The 16,422-nt window shown below is 41.0% G+C and overlaps 1 protein-coding gene across 4 annotated transcripts in view; it reads right to left on the reverse strand.

The window, feature by feature from the left end:
- Positions 1-16,422, reverse strand: part of RBPMS2 (RNA binding protein, mRNA processing factor 2) — a 536,932-nt gene that overhangs the window by 76,455 nt on the left and 444,055 nt on the right. For all 4 annotated transcript variants that reach the window (XM_044077820.1, XM_044077818.1, XM_044077819.1 and 1 more), the window contains exon 6: positions 2,128-2,276. In XM_044077820.1, coding sequence (XP_043933755.1) covers positions 2,128-2,276 — 149 coding nt within the window. The remainder of the gene's footprint in view (positions 1-2,127; positions 2,277-16,422) is intronic.

Raw genomic sequence — 16,422 nt, forward strand, 5'->3', positions numbered from 1 at the left:
GCTTTGGGGCATGTCTGGTGGGGATGGGTGGGTGAAGTTATTGCCAAATCTGTTGGCTATCAGGTTGGCAATTTCCTTAGGTTAAGTGCGAGTGGTACCATCCACTATAAGCTCAGCACACAAGTGGGTATTCCCTTTTAGATTTCAGATGTAGCTAAAGAATGCCCTTCCGATTGTCTTAAGCTATGAGTCTAAATTAGCATCCCTAGCTAAAGTCCTCTAAGGCTAGCTATCTGATTTGCTTGTTCAAGCTGTGGAGAGTATTCAACTTGAGTAAGTTTCCTCCCATTCTTAGATATCTGTTTTGTTGCATAGCTTATTTATACTTAGTCTACTAGGGGGGCTTGTTTTATTAGAAGACCTGGGTTTGTTCCTGTTTAGTACAGCTGAGTCAATGCTTTCAAGTGGCTGTACAGGGCAATTGTGTATACCTCTGCATAGGAGTCCTTTGTTGGCAGGGGCTTTGAAACTTTTTATACCATCGCTTAGTAGGTAATAGTTTGCTTTGGAGAAATTTTCAGTTTTGTTCACTCCTGGTGTCTGGTTTGATCTTTACCAGAAACTAGATAGATTTGCCCCTACCTCTGAATATATAACTTTACATCAGGGAGGAAACCTAAAGGAAGAGAGAAATAGATATATGCTCAGATATAGCACAGCACAAGGTACCACACACTTGGGCTTCTAAGGTCAAAACCCTTTTACACCACTTTCTCCTGATCGGACAGCAACCACCAGTGTTGGTTTGGGAGAAAAGGGAATTATGGTTAGGGGAGGAGTCAGAGCCCTGGATCCACAGCAAAAAAGGTGCAAAGGTTGTATCCAATCAAATCACATAACCCAAAGGTTAAATTGTATAAAAACACAGACAACCGATCAATAGCTCACATTTAATTAAGGACAGGCAAACTAATATATACAAAAATTTAACATACCAGATATTTAGTTTAGTTACATAATTGGAATAGAAAAGGTGAATAATATTAAAGTAGGAGATGTAGAAGTGGAGATGTGAGTAGCAACTGTTAAGGTTAGAAAAGCTAAGAGACCATTAAGATGAAAGGGTGTTGGATTACATGCAGTTGGTTTTGCAGTTAAGTTCGGGTCAGACATTTTGCTTGGATTTTTTTTTTTTTAAAAAATCAGTGTTAAATAGTACTGAATACTCATTCATAAAAATAATTTTTAAGTATAAAGTAATGCATTTTAACCACCCTGCAAGCTTTCTACTTTAAATTAGCAGGCCATTAGCAAGCATTCCCAGTGTTCAAATTGAGTGGCAGTGTTCATCATTTGGGAGATTAAGAGCTACAGTAGAATGAACCATGCCATATCAGTTAAGCAGTTTCTGGAATAGTTTTAAGCTATGCTGAGGTAATCCACAGCACAGGACAGGACACTGCTACCTTCCTCGTGAAGCAGGTTCATGTACATAATCCACCTGTCATCTACAATTCCAAACTATTGCATCATAGACACTTCTACCTTCCTCGTGAAGCAGGTTCATGTACATAATCCACCTTTCATCTACAATTCCAAACTCTATTGCATCATAGACACTGCTACCTTCCACGTGAAGCAAGTTCATGTACATATTCCACCTGTCATCTACAATTCCAAACTCTATTGCATCATATTTGGAGAAGTCTTACCAGTCATTCAGAATTCATTCAGGTTCTGTTTTGGTAAAACAATGGCATGAGAATGGAAATGCCTCAATCCTGAAAATCATACATTATACATTTAATGAAACAGCAGGTTATGAGCCATAACACTGGAATGATGAAGGATACAAGTGGAAGGCAGGGTGACATGTTTTCAGATTCTAGTACCAAATATCATACCTATAGGGACAGCAGCCCCCCCCCCCCCCAAATAGAAAAAATGTATGTAAAAACTTAGATGCACTTTCCTTTAAATATCTGTGTAGGCTTGAGGTGCATCATAAATGGGCTCCAAAATCTCTCTAGGCTTCAAGTCATTAGAAATTTATTGAAACCAAAAACTTGGATCAATTACCATATTAAACTTGAATTTTACACCTGCTGAGCAGGTTTTACTACTTGCTAAACTTGAAATGTAACAATCAGAAAACAAAAGCCAAAGCATATCAGTTTAAGTCCTTACCTGTGCATGAAGTGCTGCTGCAGCAGCAGCTGCGGCAGGGTATGTGAATGCTGCATGGGGAATAGCTGGAGCCAGTTCTGCTGTGTAGAGGGGATATGGAGGCCAAGCTTCAGGGGATGCTGGGATCAGAGCAGCTCCTGTCAAATCATCTATTCAGGCAAAACCATTAAGACTGCTTAATAAAATTTATTTGAATTACAGAAAGTTGTATAAAGCCAGAGTACATAATGCAAGCTTATCCTAGTATACATGGGGTAACTAATGTACAATTAATTTCAAAATTAAATGATACAGTACCAAGCAAATAAAGCTAAAACAAATTTGCTTAGTGACAAACTGTCAGCATGCATCAGACGCACCCATACCCTGCAATGCCATTCCCCTTTATTATGCCACAGTTCAGAAATTTACTTAAGTATGACAGCTAAAGCTTGCATCTGTAGACCAAATTCAGTCAGCCAGCACTTATCGAATACCATTTATACAAAAGCTAAAAATGCATACATCACAGGACACTGCTACTTTCCTTATGAAGCAGTTTCTCTTACACAATACATCTTTCATATGCAAACCTCAAAGACTTGAGGTAAAATTTTCCCTGGGCACTTCGCTCCCACACTCAGATTTTCTCTGCACACTAACTTTACTACAGAAGCTAGAACAGCAAGTGAAACAATGGAAAGCAAAAATGTTTGCAAGTCACACAAAAGATCAGTATCAGAATAAGGGTAAGGATTGCAGAATGCCCCAAGGTATCAGCTGGCATGTTTTGGAAGTGTGACACGTTTCTGGATCTCCCATCCTATAGGAAAGGGACTAGATCCTTTGATAGGCATTGAATAGTGTTTCCAGCCTTGGTTTCAAGTATGAACATACCAACTGATCAAGCAACACTGATGTCACTACACATGGGAGGAATGTAGGTAGTACATTAAGAAATCCACCTAAACCAAACAGCTTAACTTGCAACCAAAAAATGACTGAAAATGGGGGAACAAAAATTGGCAATATGTGGACAGCAAATGAGAGAACATCCTATTCATGCAGCCTTTTACTCAATTTCAGAAAGGTCATGGACCTCAACAGTAATGTTAGATATTTAAAGCAAAGTTATGTACTTACCACAATGATGCATCAGTGTTTCTTCTGTCCCCCTCAAACAGGTTTTGGATCAGACCTCTGATCAGACTGGCAATTTTCCAGACTGAATCCATATCTTAGGATGATGGGTAAGGTGAGGAGCCTGTGTCAACCTCAAACATATTCCAGATCGCATTTGCCTACAATATATGTAAACATACATGTGTGTGCATACACATGAATATGACAGGGACTACCCAACAACGTCCATGATAATGGAAGGGGGAGAGGAGGGAGTGAATTTAAGAATGGAAGCATAGAAAAGTTATGTACTCGCCATAAAGATGCATCTGAAGTTCTTTTCTGTCCATTCCTCAATAGGACAGTCCCCCCAGCTACTTGGATCCCAAGGGGGTCCTCATGGAAGTATACTCCAGAGTACGGCAGAACCAAAATCCCCTTCACGCTTGGAAAAAATTATCCAATTTGTAGTGTGCAAATGTCTGAACATTTGACCAAGTAGCAGGAGCACAAATACTGCCAACAGATTTTCTAGAAAAAAGTAGAAATGGAGACAGAACTTGTTGAATGTGCTTTTGGAGTTCAGTAAATCCAAGCCTTTGGTCTGATAAATGAGAGGGATACAATTAGCCAACTATCTTGCCAATGTAACTTCTGACACAGCCTTGCCCAATTCTGCTTTGGAAAAGGAGAAAAATTGGTCAGATTTCCTGAAAGGTTTCATGCTGTGTAGGTAGAATTGCAATTGTCTATGTACATCCAATAAATTAAGTATATATTCTCCTTTAGAGAAATTAGGGAAGACCAGTAATGACTGGATTAAGTACTGCCTCAGATGCCACCTTAAGAGATTGGTGCACAGAAACCCTGATTTTATAGATAGTGATACATGGAGGCTGCCAAGAGAAGGCCTTTAGTTCAGATGCTCATCTAGTTGACAACAGCCACCAAAAGACTGTTTTCTATGACAGGAACTTTAGATCCACTTAGGCATCTGGTTTCAATGGAAGCAGAGTTTGTGCTTGTAACAGAACTGCTAGATCCCAAGAAGGAGTAGGATCTTTAATAAGTCAGAGAAAGTACTCTCGAGGAAAGCTTTACACAATCCAACAGAACACAGGAGCGACTCTCCCCATGTAAAAATTGGAGATTGCAGCTAATTGCATTGATTGTGGATTACCTGGCACCATCACGAAAAACTGAAGTGAGAAATTCTTACATTGCCAAAATGGGGGGGGGGGGTTCAAATGCCTGTCAACCAGACAGAAAACCTTTTCCATTTACTTCTGTAGAGCCTCCCAGTTGAATCCGAGGGGATGTGAGAATATGTACCAAAGGAAAAAAAAAAACTGGAGTGCCCAGCTATCACTGGAAGTTGAGAAACCATACAGTCAAAGTATATTGGACAAGGAAGACAGAAGATCTGGATCAAGTACCCGAGGGCAGTGCATCAAATGAGGCCAAAGGAAGGGGAACTACATCTGTAGAGGCCAGAATGGGGCAACAAGTATGACTACTATTCTGTTAAGCAGCATCTGTAAAAATTGTGAAATTAGCAGGGTTGGTGGGTATACAGAGAACCAGAGGGCCACTTGTCGATCAGGAGCATCCTTCAGTAATTCCTGTTCGGGAGGGATCAGGGCAAAGAACTTGCTGCATTTGGAAATGGCAGGAGAAGCAAAGAGACTGCAGCATGGTTAGCCCGACTGGCAAAAAAATCTATTTTTGCCACTGAGTTGGGGAGATCACTTGTGAGGCAAGGAGGACCTGTATGCCAAAATGCTGGACCTCCCTGGTATAAGAGCTATTAGCAAGTGACCCAAAAATTGCCCACTGCATGCATTCACTTAGAGGCAGGTGATAGGAGCACATTCCCCACCCTGCTTGATGCACCAGACCACTGACATTGAGTGGATATCATTCAGAAAAAGGATGACATCCTGGAAAGCCTGCAACTCTGAGGACTGCCCTCATCTCCATGACATTGAATGCGAAGACTGACCCCCTGAAGACAGCCATCTTCTCCATTTAATGCGCTCACCCACCCCGAATGGGAAGAATCCATGGTCAGTGTCCCTGGGCAAAGGGGGAACAAAGGGGCAGCCCTGGGAAATATCCAGTGACTGAATTCACCAAGGTACAACTTTCTGCAGATTCTGGCAAGATGAACTGGGAAGTTTATGGATTGGAAACTTACCACTATACTGCCAGTATCCACTGCAAAACTACCATAAACTTGCTGGGAGATTTAAGAGCGATGGCCACTGCCATCGAACTTAGTTGTAGTACTAGTTTGGCTTGAGAAGTTGAAAAGGCAAGTAGGCGTTTTCTTTAGTATGGATTCTGTAATAGTTTGCCATTTGGAAAGCAGTGTCCAAGTGCGCACCTGTGAACTCCAAGACTTGTGTCAAGGATAGCCATGACATGTAATTCACTGTAATGGCTGGTCTAGAACAAAGTTGGAGAAACTCCCTAGCACAGACTAAGATTCTTGGTGGGAGCAGTGCCAATCCAGATATGTGAATGCTTGGAACCCTTTAAGGGTGAAACAAGATACCACCACTGCCATGCATTTGGTGAACACCCAAAGGGCTGTAGTGAGAACAAAGGGCAGGTCCCTCAACTGGAAAGGACAGTCTCCCACCTAAAAGCATAGAAACCTCCTGGATCATTTGTATCTAGAGTCATTCCCTCCAGTACAGGCCCTTTGGAGTGTGCACCTTTAACTCCCAGTGGGTGTGGCTTCAGCCTTTAAAAATGAAATTACCTTACAGTTCTAACAGTCATTGACAGAGGTCATATAGCAATAGTTGTGTTTGCCATCATGTATACCTAAAGATAAAATATTCTGGTACTTTGTATGTAGCATGGTTTTTGAAGTTTAATGCAAATATAAACAGGCAAAATTTTGACACCTAGAGGTGCAGTAGGCAGTATCTGCAGAAACGCCTGGAGACTTCACTCAGATGTAATGAGTTAATGGGATAGTATGCATCCTGCAGGTCTGTTAAGCACATCCAGTTATCCATCCTTAGTAACAGGAAGATGGACTGTACAGTGACCATTCAGAACTTGGCGTTTGATAAATAGATTTGGATAGCTTAGAGCATTAGCATGAGGTCCTCATTCATTCGCACGAAAAATAGAGTAAGTTTCAAACACTATCTGGTGGGACCTCTTGGATGACTGATAGCAGCTTTTCCATTTCCAACACTGCTTTTCTTTGGTGTGGTGACACTGGAGAATTTTAGTTGCCAGATGTGGGTAAAGAGGGGATACAATAGCCTCTGGTGATGATCGACTGGACGTAGACATCTTTAGTGATGTCCAGGCTATTGGGTGCAGAATAAGCACTCTGCCACCAGAGTGCAGCAGTCTGGCAAGCCTTCAGGAACCCTGTTGAGGATTTTTGGTGAATGGACCTCTAAAGCCTTTTTGCAGACCCCCTCTGCCACACAAGGGTGATATTTATCTTTAGAGTACCCCCCTTTAACCTGGGGTGATCCATCTCCAAAAGGGTCCTGAGGAAAAACCTGAGACTAAGAACCACATTCTCTTACTCGCTTAGTCTCTTAAAAAAGGAGCTGAGGGGTTGAAAAAGAGTATCCCCGTGCAAGAAAGTCTTCCCATTCTTCTCACTCCTGAGGTGCGTCTCCTTGATCTTAGAGCCGAAAAGGGTCAATCCAAAGGGCTCCACAAAATCACAAGTGCATCCAGCTATGCTTATTAGCCTGTGCCTGTAACTCTACAGACATCCTCTGCATTTGAGATGAAATGCATGGTGGCATAAAAGTATTGTAGGGTAACCAGTTGCAAATCCACATTTTTTCTTCCACAGACATGGAACCAGAGAGGAACCTGGAGTTAGTACAGATTCTCTGAAACCCAGTCATATGTGACAAACAATTCAGCGCTCAGAGAGGAACCTGGAGTTAGTAAAGTTTCTCTGAAACCCAGTTATATGTGACAATTCAGCGCTCACAGGGCAAAAGTTGAAGTATAAGCATGCTTCCCATCTCTGTCCATGGCACTAGACTATTAGGAAGGTAAACAGATGAGCCTCTCAAAGCTAGTTTTGGTTGCTGCCACCACCATAGCATTCAGTCAGATCATTGCTCCAATGAGCACAGTCTTTCTAGGAGAAACTCATGTGGGAAGTCTCTGTGCCTCTTTTTATACATGTTTCTCAGGAGCTTCCACAGGGGAAATGTTTCGGGAAGACTCAGAAGTCAGAGGGAGTCCTGACCAAGACCTGTCTTGAAGCTAGTGTGCACTAGCTGCCCTGTTGAGAGAGTAGAATCAGAACTCAAGGAAATTAGTTGGAGGGGTGCAGCTGGGGGGGGGCAAGGATGTCCCTTCTTTAGACTTTGAGAGGGCTCTCTACAGCCTCAAAGGCAGACACTAAAGGAGTCCCCAAAACCACCCAGCCAGAGCTGAAGTTCTGGAGCCAGAATAGACAAGAATGTGTTAATGCCATGAACTTGCCTCAAAACTACAGTCTGAGCTGACCTATCTAGCACCAAAGCTCAGAGAAAGAAATTGCTCCAAAAGTTTTTGGCTCAAACCTCTACCTCCACACTCTGCAAAGCTTTGGCTCTGATCTGTCCAGCCCAAAGACATGAGTCAAAGCAACCCATAGCTTTGAATCAGAGGAGGGCAATACTGGTTAGTTTCAGATCAGAGATCTCCAAAACTGGTAGACAAATTTGAGGAGCAGCAGCAATAGGGATAGAAGATGGCCCAAAGTTCTCAGGTCCAAAGGGAGATAAAGAACTTCCCATCAAATCTGGGTCCTGAGGAATTTTGTGGTCCACATCAGCCTCTGAATCTTCTGGTAGATCTGAAGGATGAATGGGGGCAGGTCTAGAAGACCTCTTTACTAGAGTCTCCTCTAAGAACAGGGAATGTAGCCTGGAAGCTGTCAGCTCTGGAGAAAATCTGTTCCCTATGACAGGGAGTCCTGGAAGAGGGAGACTATTGATCCAAAGCCTTAGACACCTTAGCTGCCAGTGCCAAAGTAGGAGCAGACAGGAAAGTGGTCAAGGGATCACTTCCTAGAGACTAGTCTTTCTTTTGCTCAACTTCCCTTGTGCTAGTCTGCATGCTTCTTTCCAGACAGGGACACTCCAAAGGTAGACAATGAAAGTGGAGGAATAAAACCTGTAGACAATGAAAGTGGAGGAATAAAACCTTTGAGGGCCAGCTTGTTCTGACACTACCACTGTCCTATGTCCAAAACCACTGCAGATGTCAATCTTCAATCACTAGCCCCCAAACAAAAAAAATGCCATGAGACTCTGAATTGGGCATCTTATGGCCACAGACATTTCTGAAAACCAGGAGGTTTGCCATATCAAAGGAGAAACAAGTACAACAGAGGCAGCAAGTACAGCAAAAGTTTGAGGAAGACTGCCAGCTATGATACTAAGAAAACTATGGAGTAGAGGGCAACTATAGCAGCATAACAATGGTAATACAAGAGTATCAGACAAAAACACTGGTAGAAGTAGAAAAAGACCACAAGGCAGAGAGGAAATTTGAGATAAATATGAATTAACAGAAGACAGGAACAGCACTATGGTATTGATACAGTAGACAAAAATACACTTGCCTCAAAGCCTGAGCCACAAACTCCACGTCCAAATGCCAAGTGACAAACCTGATCTGAGGTATGGTTGGGGTTGGCAGAGGATTATGGGTAAGGCCAAGGGCCTGAGCTACACGTCCCAAGTCTGGAAAATGGCTGAAGACAGATCAGTCTAATTTTTTTCCACTTTTAGGAATGAAAAGTGGGTGTGGGAGCAAACCACAGAGGAAGAGGGAAGAGAATAAGCTTGTCCTATGTTAACGTATTAAATATTTAACATTTTTTGGCTTCTTTCTAGCCCTTTCTAGCACTTTATTCTGCATCTTTTTGCTTAGCCTTCCATATTAGAAGCAATACGTGCTACTGTTGGAACTTGGTTTCACAGATGGAAATGTTAATGACTATCCTGCAGTCTGAGGTGTGACCAAGTCTTTATTCACATACTTTAAAACACAACATTCTTAGATCAACCTTGAAATGGTGATGTGAGGCTAGAAGACAGTTTCTGATAAGATCTCCAAGGCCCTTTTTTCAAGCTTGAGTGGTTTCTTCAGTAAAGCTGTACTTTAATGACCTTTTTGGAGCTAAAATCCTATCCCCAGGATTAAAGAATGTATAGTTCTGTAGTGTTACACAACTACTGGTTATTAAAGGAATGGGATAATGTGGCAAAGTATTAAATTTACACTAAATGTTACTGCATTTAGGTGCAACAGGATTACAATCAAAACAGATCACCAGCCACCTTCCAACTTCCACCCAACACTGCTTCCATTTTCACAGCAGTACTGGTTTGCTGAATTTTGTTAGTCTCCAACATCTTTCAGACTTATAAAAACTTGATACCATCATTCACCAGACTCGCTATGCTGCAGTGTTCCATAGTTACCGCTCAAACAGAACACAAGGGAAACTGAAAAAGGATTTCTCCACCTTCTTGCCAGTTAACTATTGATGTCTAAAGGATGTATACTAGGCCCCATACATTTTCAACGGCCTCTGCACTGCTACATAAAATGTATATACTCCAAGACCTTATACACCAATCCTTACCAACTGAAGGTTGGGGGCAGCAATAAGTGTATGCAAGAATACATTTCTTTGGCTAAACCCCGTTCCCGCTTTCTCCCCTCACCCACCTGATACCATATTTATGGCAACTGCTCCTTCCACAACTTCACTTCCCAACCCACTTAAAGGCATACAAAACTGTTTAAATACACAAGCCCTGCCCTAGTCATAATACGCAACTTCTAAGCCAGTCTGCAATTAACGATCATGTGCAGAATGCCATTCCTGAATTATTTCTGTGGCTCTGCTCATATGACCTGTGAGATACCATGCATGATCTGATTTTTATAAACAGATTGCTTCTCCTGATGTATTAAAGCATTAAAACTGAGAACTACACACCATCTTCCACACAGAAATGTCCATCTTCTGCCTCTTAAGCATGTGCCAGGAGTTGCACTTTGTCAGCATAACGACCCCTGTCCAAAATCGCTCTAGTATTAATTTTTTTTTTTTTTTTTTATATAAAGAAGAGGGTGTCTCTACTGATTCATTTTCCTTGCAAACTGTTTTGAATAGCAGCTGTTTTTGTAGGCTGCAAAAAAGCAAGCACATAGTTGCATCAGATCTTAACTATCAAGTAGTAGTACAGATTAGGAAATGCAGCTAAGGTCTGCATCTTCAGTATTTGTCCGCATGTCAAATAGTGAGTGAAGTAATTAGAGTAAGCCTCACCCATTTGCCAAAAAAACATAACATGAGGTGGAACAGAATTTGTAGCAAGTTGACCTGATTTAGCAGAGAGTTAAGTGCGATTATTACTGCTCCAAAAACGCAGCGAATTACTTTGAGCACTGTCTTAAGCTCCATTCCTGCACAACTGTTGGCATTGCTGCTCCAACGTGTAATGCCTTAAATCTTGGCAACACAGCACAACTCCAAGTGGCGATGTAAAGTACAGCAAAAGTACAGTTTGGATTAAAAGATCAATATTCAGTTTCATCACATTAACAATCCAGTCCGTTGCAAACTACACAACAGGTAACAAAAACCCAACTTTAAATCAATGAAGAGGTGAAACCGTAAAGAAAATACTGATTGGAAAGAATTTTTAAACCAGAGAGCTATTTCTGGACCAATTCTAGTTTGTTAGATGAACAGCTGATCAATCAGATCAAAGGCCCCGGTGAAGTCAAAGATGATACCAATGAGGCTTCCTTTGTCCATAGCCAGGAGGATGTTAAGTGTTCAGAATGCAGAAGTACTCAAGCCCAAAATATGCAGTTTTGATAGCAGTAGAAAATATTGGAGGTATAATGTGCAAATCAATTGTAAATTAAAGGATTTTACCAAATATGGGAAGAACAGAAATGAAGGAAGTTTGAATGGGGTGGGTTTTTTTTTGGGGGGGGGGGTCACCAAGGCAATCTGCATATGACGTTAACTTTCTGTATTCCTGTTCTCACTCACAAGATTGCAGGAGTCTAATTACATTAATGTACTCAACTGAAAATTTATGTAGCTCTGCACTGCAGTTGCTATCCTGTGTGACTTTTCTTTGCATTAATATAGAACATTGTACAATTGTGTGAAACTATCCCGGAGCCTCAGTTTTTTTGCCCAGATGGACTTCCCCAGTCAACAAATGGAAATAACTGATCCAATCATGATTCTTAGTGCGTGGAACTTTATCAGCCCCATGCATCCCCAGCTAAGGAAGTTGTGTGAAGCATTTTGCTGGCTTTGAAAGATCATACAGCACTTAGTGCTGTCAGACAGCAGCATACCTCGAAGCTTTAAGCTTGGACAAATCCAAAAAGAGACCACCAACCAACACAGCCAATATCTCTAGAAATTTTGGTAAGCTCTTTCATGCAAAAGATGCACTTCAGACCAGTAAAACAGAATTAAAAATAGCCATTTATAGCAAACCTCTAGTTAAATGAAGCAATTTGTGAGCTCTTAATGCCGGCCTTAAAGGTACAGCACCATTTAAACCAGGGGCTCTATGTGCATGCATTATAATTATCCAGTTCATCTCAACTAATTCAACTTTATTTCGCAACATCCCCACTTCTCACATTATCAGATACCAGTTGATGACAAACCATGTCCAGTATTCATGGCAACATGTTGAGCTAGTGCAGTCCTGTCATCTTGTTTCCGAACATCAGATGTGTTCAAGGAAAACTTGTACAATTATTGCACGTAGCTAAATAAACTAAATTAGTACTTAGACACTGCAGAAAATCTTGGCACAAATTTACCAGTTACTGGATGGACAATCTCTAAAAATACAGGCACATGCCTTACAAGATCTGCAGGGAAGAATATGCACTCTTGTCACATCTAAAAAACCTATCAGAAGAGGTGAAATTCATGCCAAGATTTTATGCAGAATGTCGAAGTACTAATTTAGTTTAGCTACATGCAATTGTACATGTTTCTGTACTGATAAGACCAATTTCTTATTTAAAGGAGCGCATCCTTTAACATGTTAATATTTGGAAACATGATAGGAATGCACTAGCTAAACATGTTGCCATGAATACTGGACAATTTTTGTCAGTCTTACAACTGGTATCAGAATGTGAGAGGTGGGAGCTGCAAATTGAATTAGTTGAGATGAAGTGGATAATTACAAGGCAGGCACATAGAAGCCCACTGTTTAAATGGTGCTGTGCCTTTAAGACTGGCATTAATGGTTCACAAATTGCCTCATTAACCAGATGTGCTTCCGATATAAATGGCTATTGTGCTGATTTTTAATTCTTGCTTCACTGTTCTGAAGTGCATCTTTTGCACAAAAGCACTTACCGAATAGATTTGAGATATTGGGTGTTGGGTTGGTCTCTACCTGCTGTTGCACTCTAACAACCAACCTTTAGCCACGAGGTTAGTTTCTTTTACAAATCCAAGAACGCGGGGACAAAACCAACTATTTTTGATACTGTTCCAATTCATTTGCAAAGTTAATAGAACATGTTGCACCAACATGGATTTTTAGTATGAAGCTAATGTTTGGCATTACTGAATCTTTTCCAGCAAATTAGGCAAGGAACAGGGAAAAAACTAGGCAAAAATTGGGGGCAACTGACAGCAGGCAGAAACTAATTCTGGAGTTGTGACATTGTGCAGTATAACTGAAGTTCATGAAGGGATTTGGCAGCACATTAATGTGGAATCATTTGCATCTTAGCTAGAACTAGGGCAGGGTGAAGGGGGCAGTTGCCCTGGGTGCAAGCTGCCAGAAGGCATGACTGGTAGGTTCCAGTTTTGTGGGAGTGCAGTATCTATGTCCATAAATGAATGCCAGTACTGTATTTACAGCTGTACTGGTTAATGTGCCGAGTGTAACTGTAGTAAGCTACTTGTTTGTTTATTACAAGCAAGTTGCTAGTGTTGTAGATTAGTTTTTTTTTTTGCTCTACAACTTGAGCTTCTTTCCCCTCCTCAACTTTTGAAGGGGCACTGATCTGGGGACTTGCAAACAGATGCCATAAGCAGACAGTCTCAAAAAACTCCAGCTCTACTCAGTTGTAGATAGCCTATGTAGAGGCGATCTATGCCTAACATACAAAGCTATGTCAAACCCAGAGCTGTTGGAAATGCTACACTTAAAGAAATCCCAATCTCTCCAAACCACACACTCCAGGGACCTAAACCTTGTCACCACAATAAACAGAACATGCTGGAGGGATAGATCCCTGTCCCAGAGACTTCCCATACTCTGGAACAAATTACCCATTCATGTCAAGCAAAGCTCCTCACTGGTCCTCTAAGAAAAACCTTGACTGAATGGGAAATGGAAAATTCAGCTCAGGGATCACTTCTGCAGCACTGCTTGACAGAGGCACAGGAAAATAATTTCCTTGAGTGGTGAAAGCCAGGGAAATTTTGGCTAGGCTTATATAGGCCCCAAGGCTGATCGCCTAGTACCTACCTATGAACCAGGCAAGATTGCCAAAACTCTAATCTGCACATTATATGAAGCATCTTCAGTTATATTCATGTTCAACATTAAATAGACCTAGTGGAGACTCCACTGGTACACCAAAGGAAGATTTTGCCTTGGCAATCACTGCCTTTAAAATGCCATCTATTAAATCAGCTTGCCAGTTTATGTCTGGACTGGGTAATTGCCAGTCATGAAGCTTTTGACATATGTAAACAAAAATGCAAGCCTCGATTCCTTTTTTAAATGTTCTCTAGGGCATTTCTCAAGGATTTTGTAGAGGAAAGATAGTATAGCTACAGTTTGTCGATGGATACTTCCAGTGATAAATTCCTTTGCACAAAGGTGGTACAAGATTGCTTCAACATACTGGAAACAGCCTTTTATGGATCTATGAAAAAGCATTTGTAAACATTTTAAGAGGAAAGGACTATCCTTGTAGACCATGTGTACACAAAATTAGCTGTACTTTATGCACATTGATGCAATACCCAACCTAGCAAATGAATATACACAAGATAATTTTTTTTGTAGATGCCTAGGTGAAGTTTACTTTGGGTGTCGGCAGGAAACTCGACTCTGTAAAGGACTGATGCTGTAAAATTGACAAAGTAGATAAAGTAAAGAGATGCTATGTGAGCTAAAGGGCATTTCTGTTGCAACTAAATTTTAGTTTGAGGCCACATATTTAGAAGTTCTTTTCCAGAACATTAGGAAGCCTTCTGATGCATTAGGATACAGAATTAGTTATAATTTTAATGTTCTGACCTGTTGGCATACTTCCTAATTACCTGGTGACTGCTCCACTTGGGCATGCAAGGCCAGATAAATTTGATTATGCAAATTACTGTCTGCATGAAATTTAGGCTCAGTTTGGGAGATTATGCTGGGATTTTAATTTTGATAAGCCACTGCAGCATATGCCAAGATCATCCAGTCTGGGGAAAAATTATGGCACCATGGGTTTATTCACTTGAGTCTTGACAGGGGGGAGGGGGGGGTGGGCATAGTTCCCTTAGAGCTCAAGGGGGACTTGTCTGTAGCATGCAAAGGCCTAGCTATTACTTCGAATGAGAATTTGCAGACACATGCATGACAGGTAATCATACTGAGGATTCTGCATACTTAAGAATTCTCATGGTAAGAACGGGCGATACTCTAGAAGGAAGCCTGAAATTGTGTGAACTGAGTTTACCAGAAGGTAAATTTGGAGGACTTCAATATTATGAGATGATCACAATTCACAAAAAAATGCACTCAAGCAGGTTAAATACTCAGGTGAGCAACATGCTGGTTTCAACTTGCTTTATATTTCAAAAACTTGGCTTCACAGTTTATCATATTTGGAATAAAGTAACTTTGGCAAATTGGCCATTAACCTTGCATATTTAACAAGCTTTGGTTCATCAGGATGAGGGAGTAACTGGGCTGGCAAAATAAAACTAGTTAACAGTGATGGAAGATGCATTTAAGCAGGCATCTAAACTGTGGCTTGGCAGTACCTTGACGTCTATCACTACCTCTGACAGATGTTAAAGAGTAGAAAATATCTTGCCAACATAGAATTACAAGTTTAGAGATACAATTGTGAAAAATCACATTTTATAGACTAGATGTAGAACTTTAATAGCAATGTTAGGCTGGTAGAGGGCATTTACTTGATTAGAGTTGCACTCAATGTTGCAAAATACTTCTCTATATATCTGATGAAGCAAAGTATCTAGCTATTACAGTTCTTAGATGCATGAAAGTTTGTTACAGCATGGCAAACTAAAGGCCAAATTAAAAAAAAACATGATACAAGGGATAACTGGCATTACCACAGTCTTCAACATCAGACAACTTAACTATTAGGTTTTCTACCAGGTTTTATTAGTCTTCACCAATGCAGAGTAAACCATGTATAGTCATACTACAGTTGGGTAGTATGACAGCCATTTAAACAACTCCAGGCAGTGCCTAGAAACACCATCCAGCTTCAGAAAGTTCAAACTCCATTCTGACTGCTGCTTGGCTAATCCCAAAGAGGGAACTAAGCAGAGTGAAGATTTCTTCAGGACTTCGTTGCCCATACAAAAGAGCCTAGCAATGCTAAAAAATCAACCAGCCAAGGAAAAAAGTACAAAATCCTACATTATATCCCAGCTATAACTACATACCAAGAGTAGGGGGATGGATGGTGGGTGCATGTACTACAGCAGTAAAGAATTCAAGCATATATCATTATGGGAAAGTGCAACTTGCACAACTGTACTATGTCCATCATTCCCACTGCTGCGGTAAACTTTAGGCTATATGAACCGATTAAAGCCCATCTAAACAGAGTAGAATATGGATCAAGTTGTCCCTGGAGAATGGTCTTGGCGAAACTAGACCTGGACCTAGAAAATGAATCCAGTTTGTAATGCTTTTGTAATGTATGCACAGGTCTTGTAACTGCGTGTGTCTTGGTACTAGATGTAATGGATTTGCATGGTGGGAACAAAGTAATGGGCAGGGACAACCACCTGGAAACTTTGCTTTGATAGGACGTGTCCCTTTTTGTCCCTCAAGAACTACAGCTAAACATTTCTGAAGGGCTTTGTTAGTACATAAGCTGCTTATGCATGTGCAAAGTATGCAGATTTCTCCCTGTTTTTTA

This window comes from Protopterus annectens, chromosome 7.part0 (genome assembly GCF_019279795.1).
Source record: "Protopterus annectens isolate FY-2018-M chromosome 7.part0, PAN1.0, whole genome shotgun sequence".
Lineage (NCBI taxonomy): Eukaryota > Metazoa > Chordata > Ceratodontiformes > Protopteridae > Protopterus > Protopterus annectens.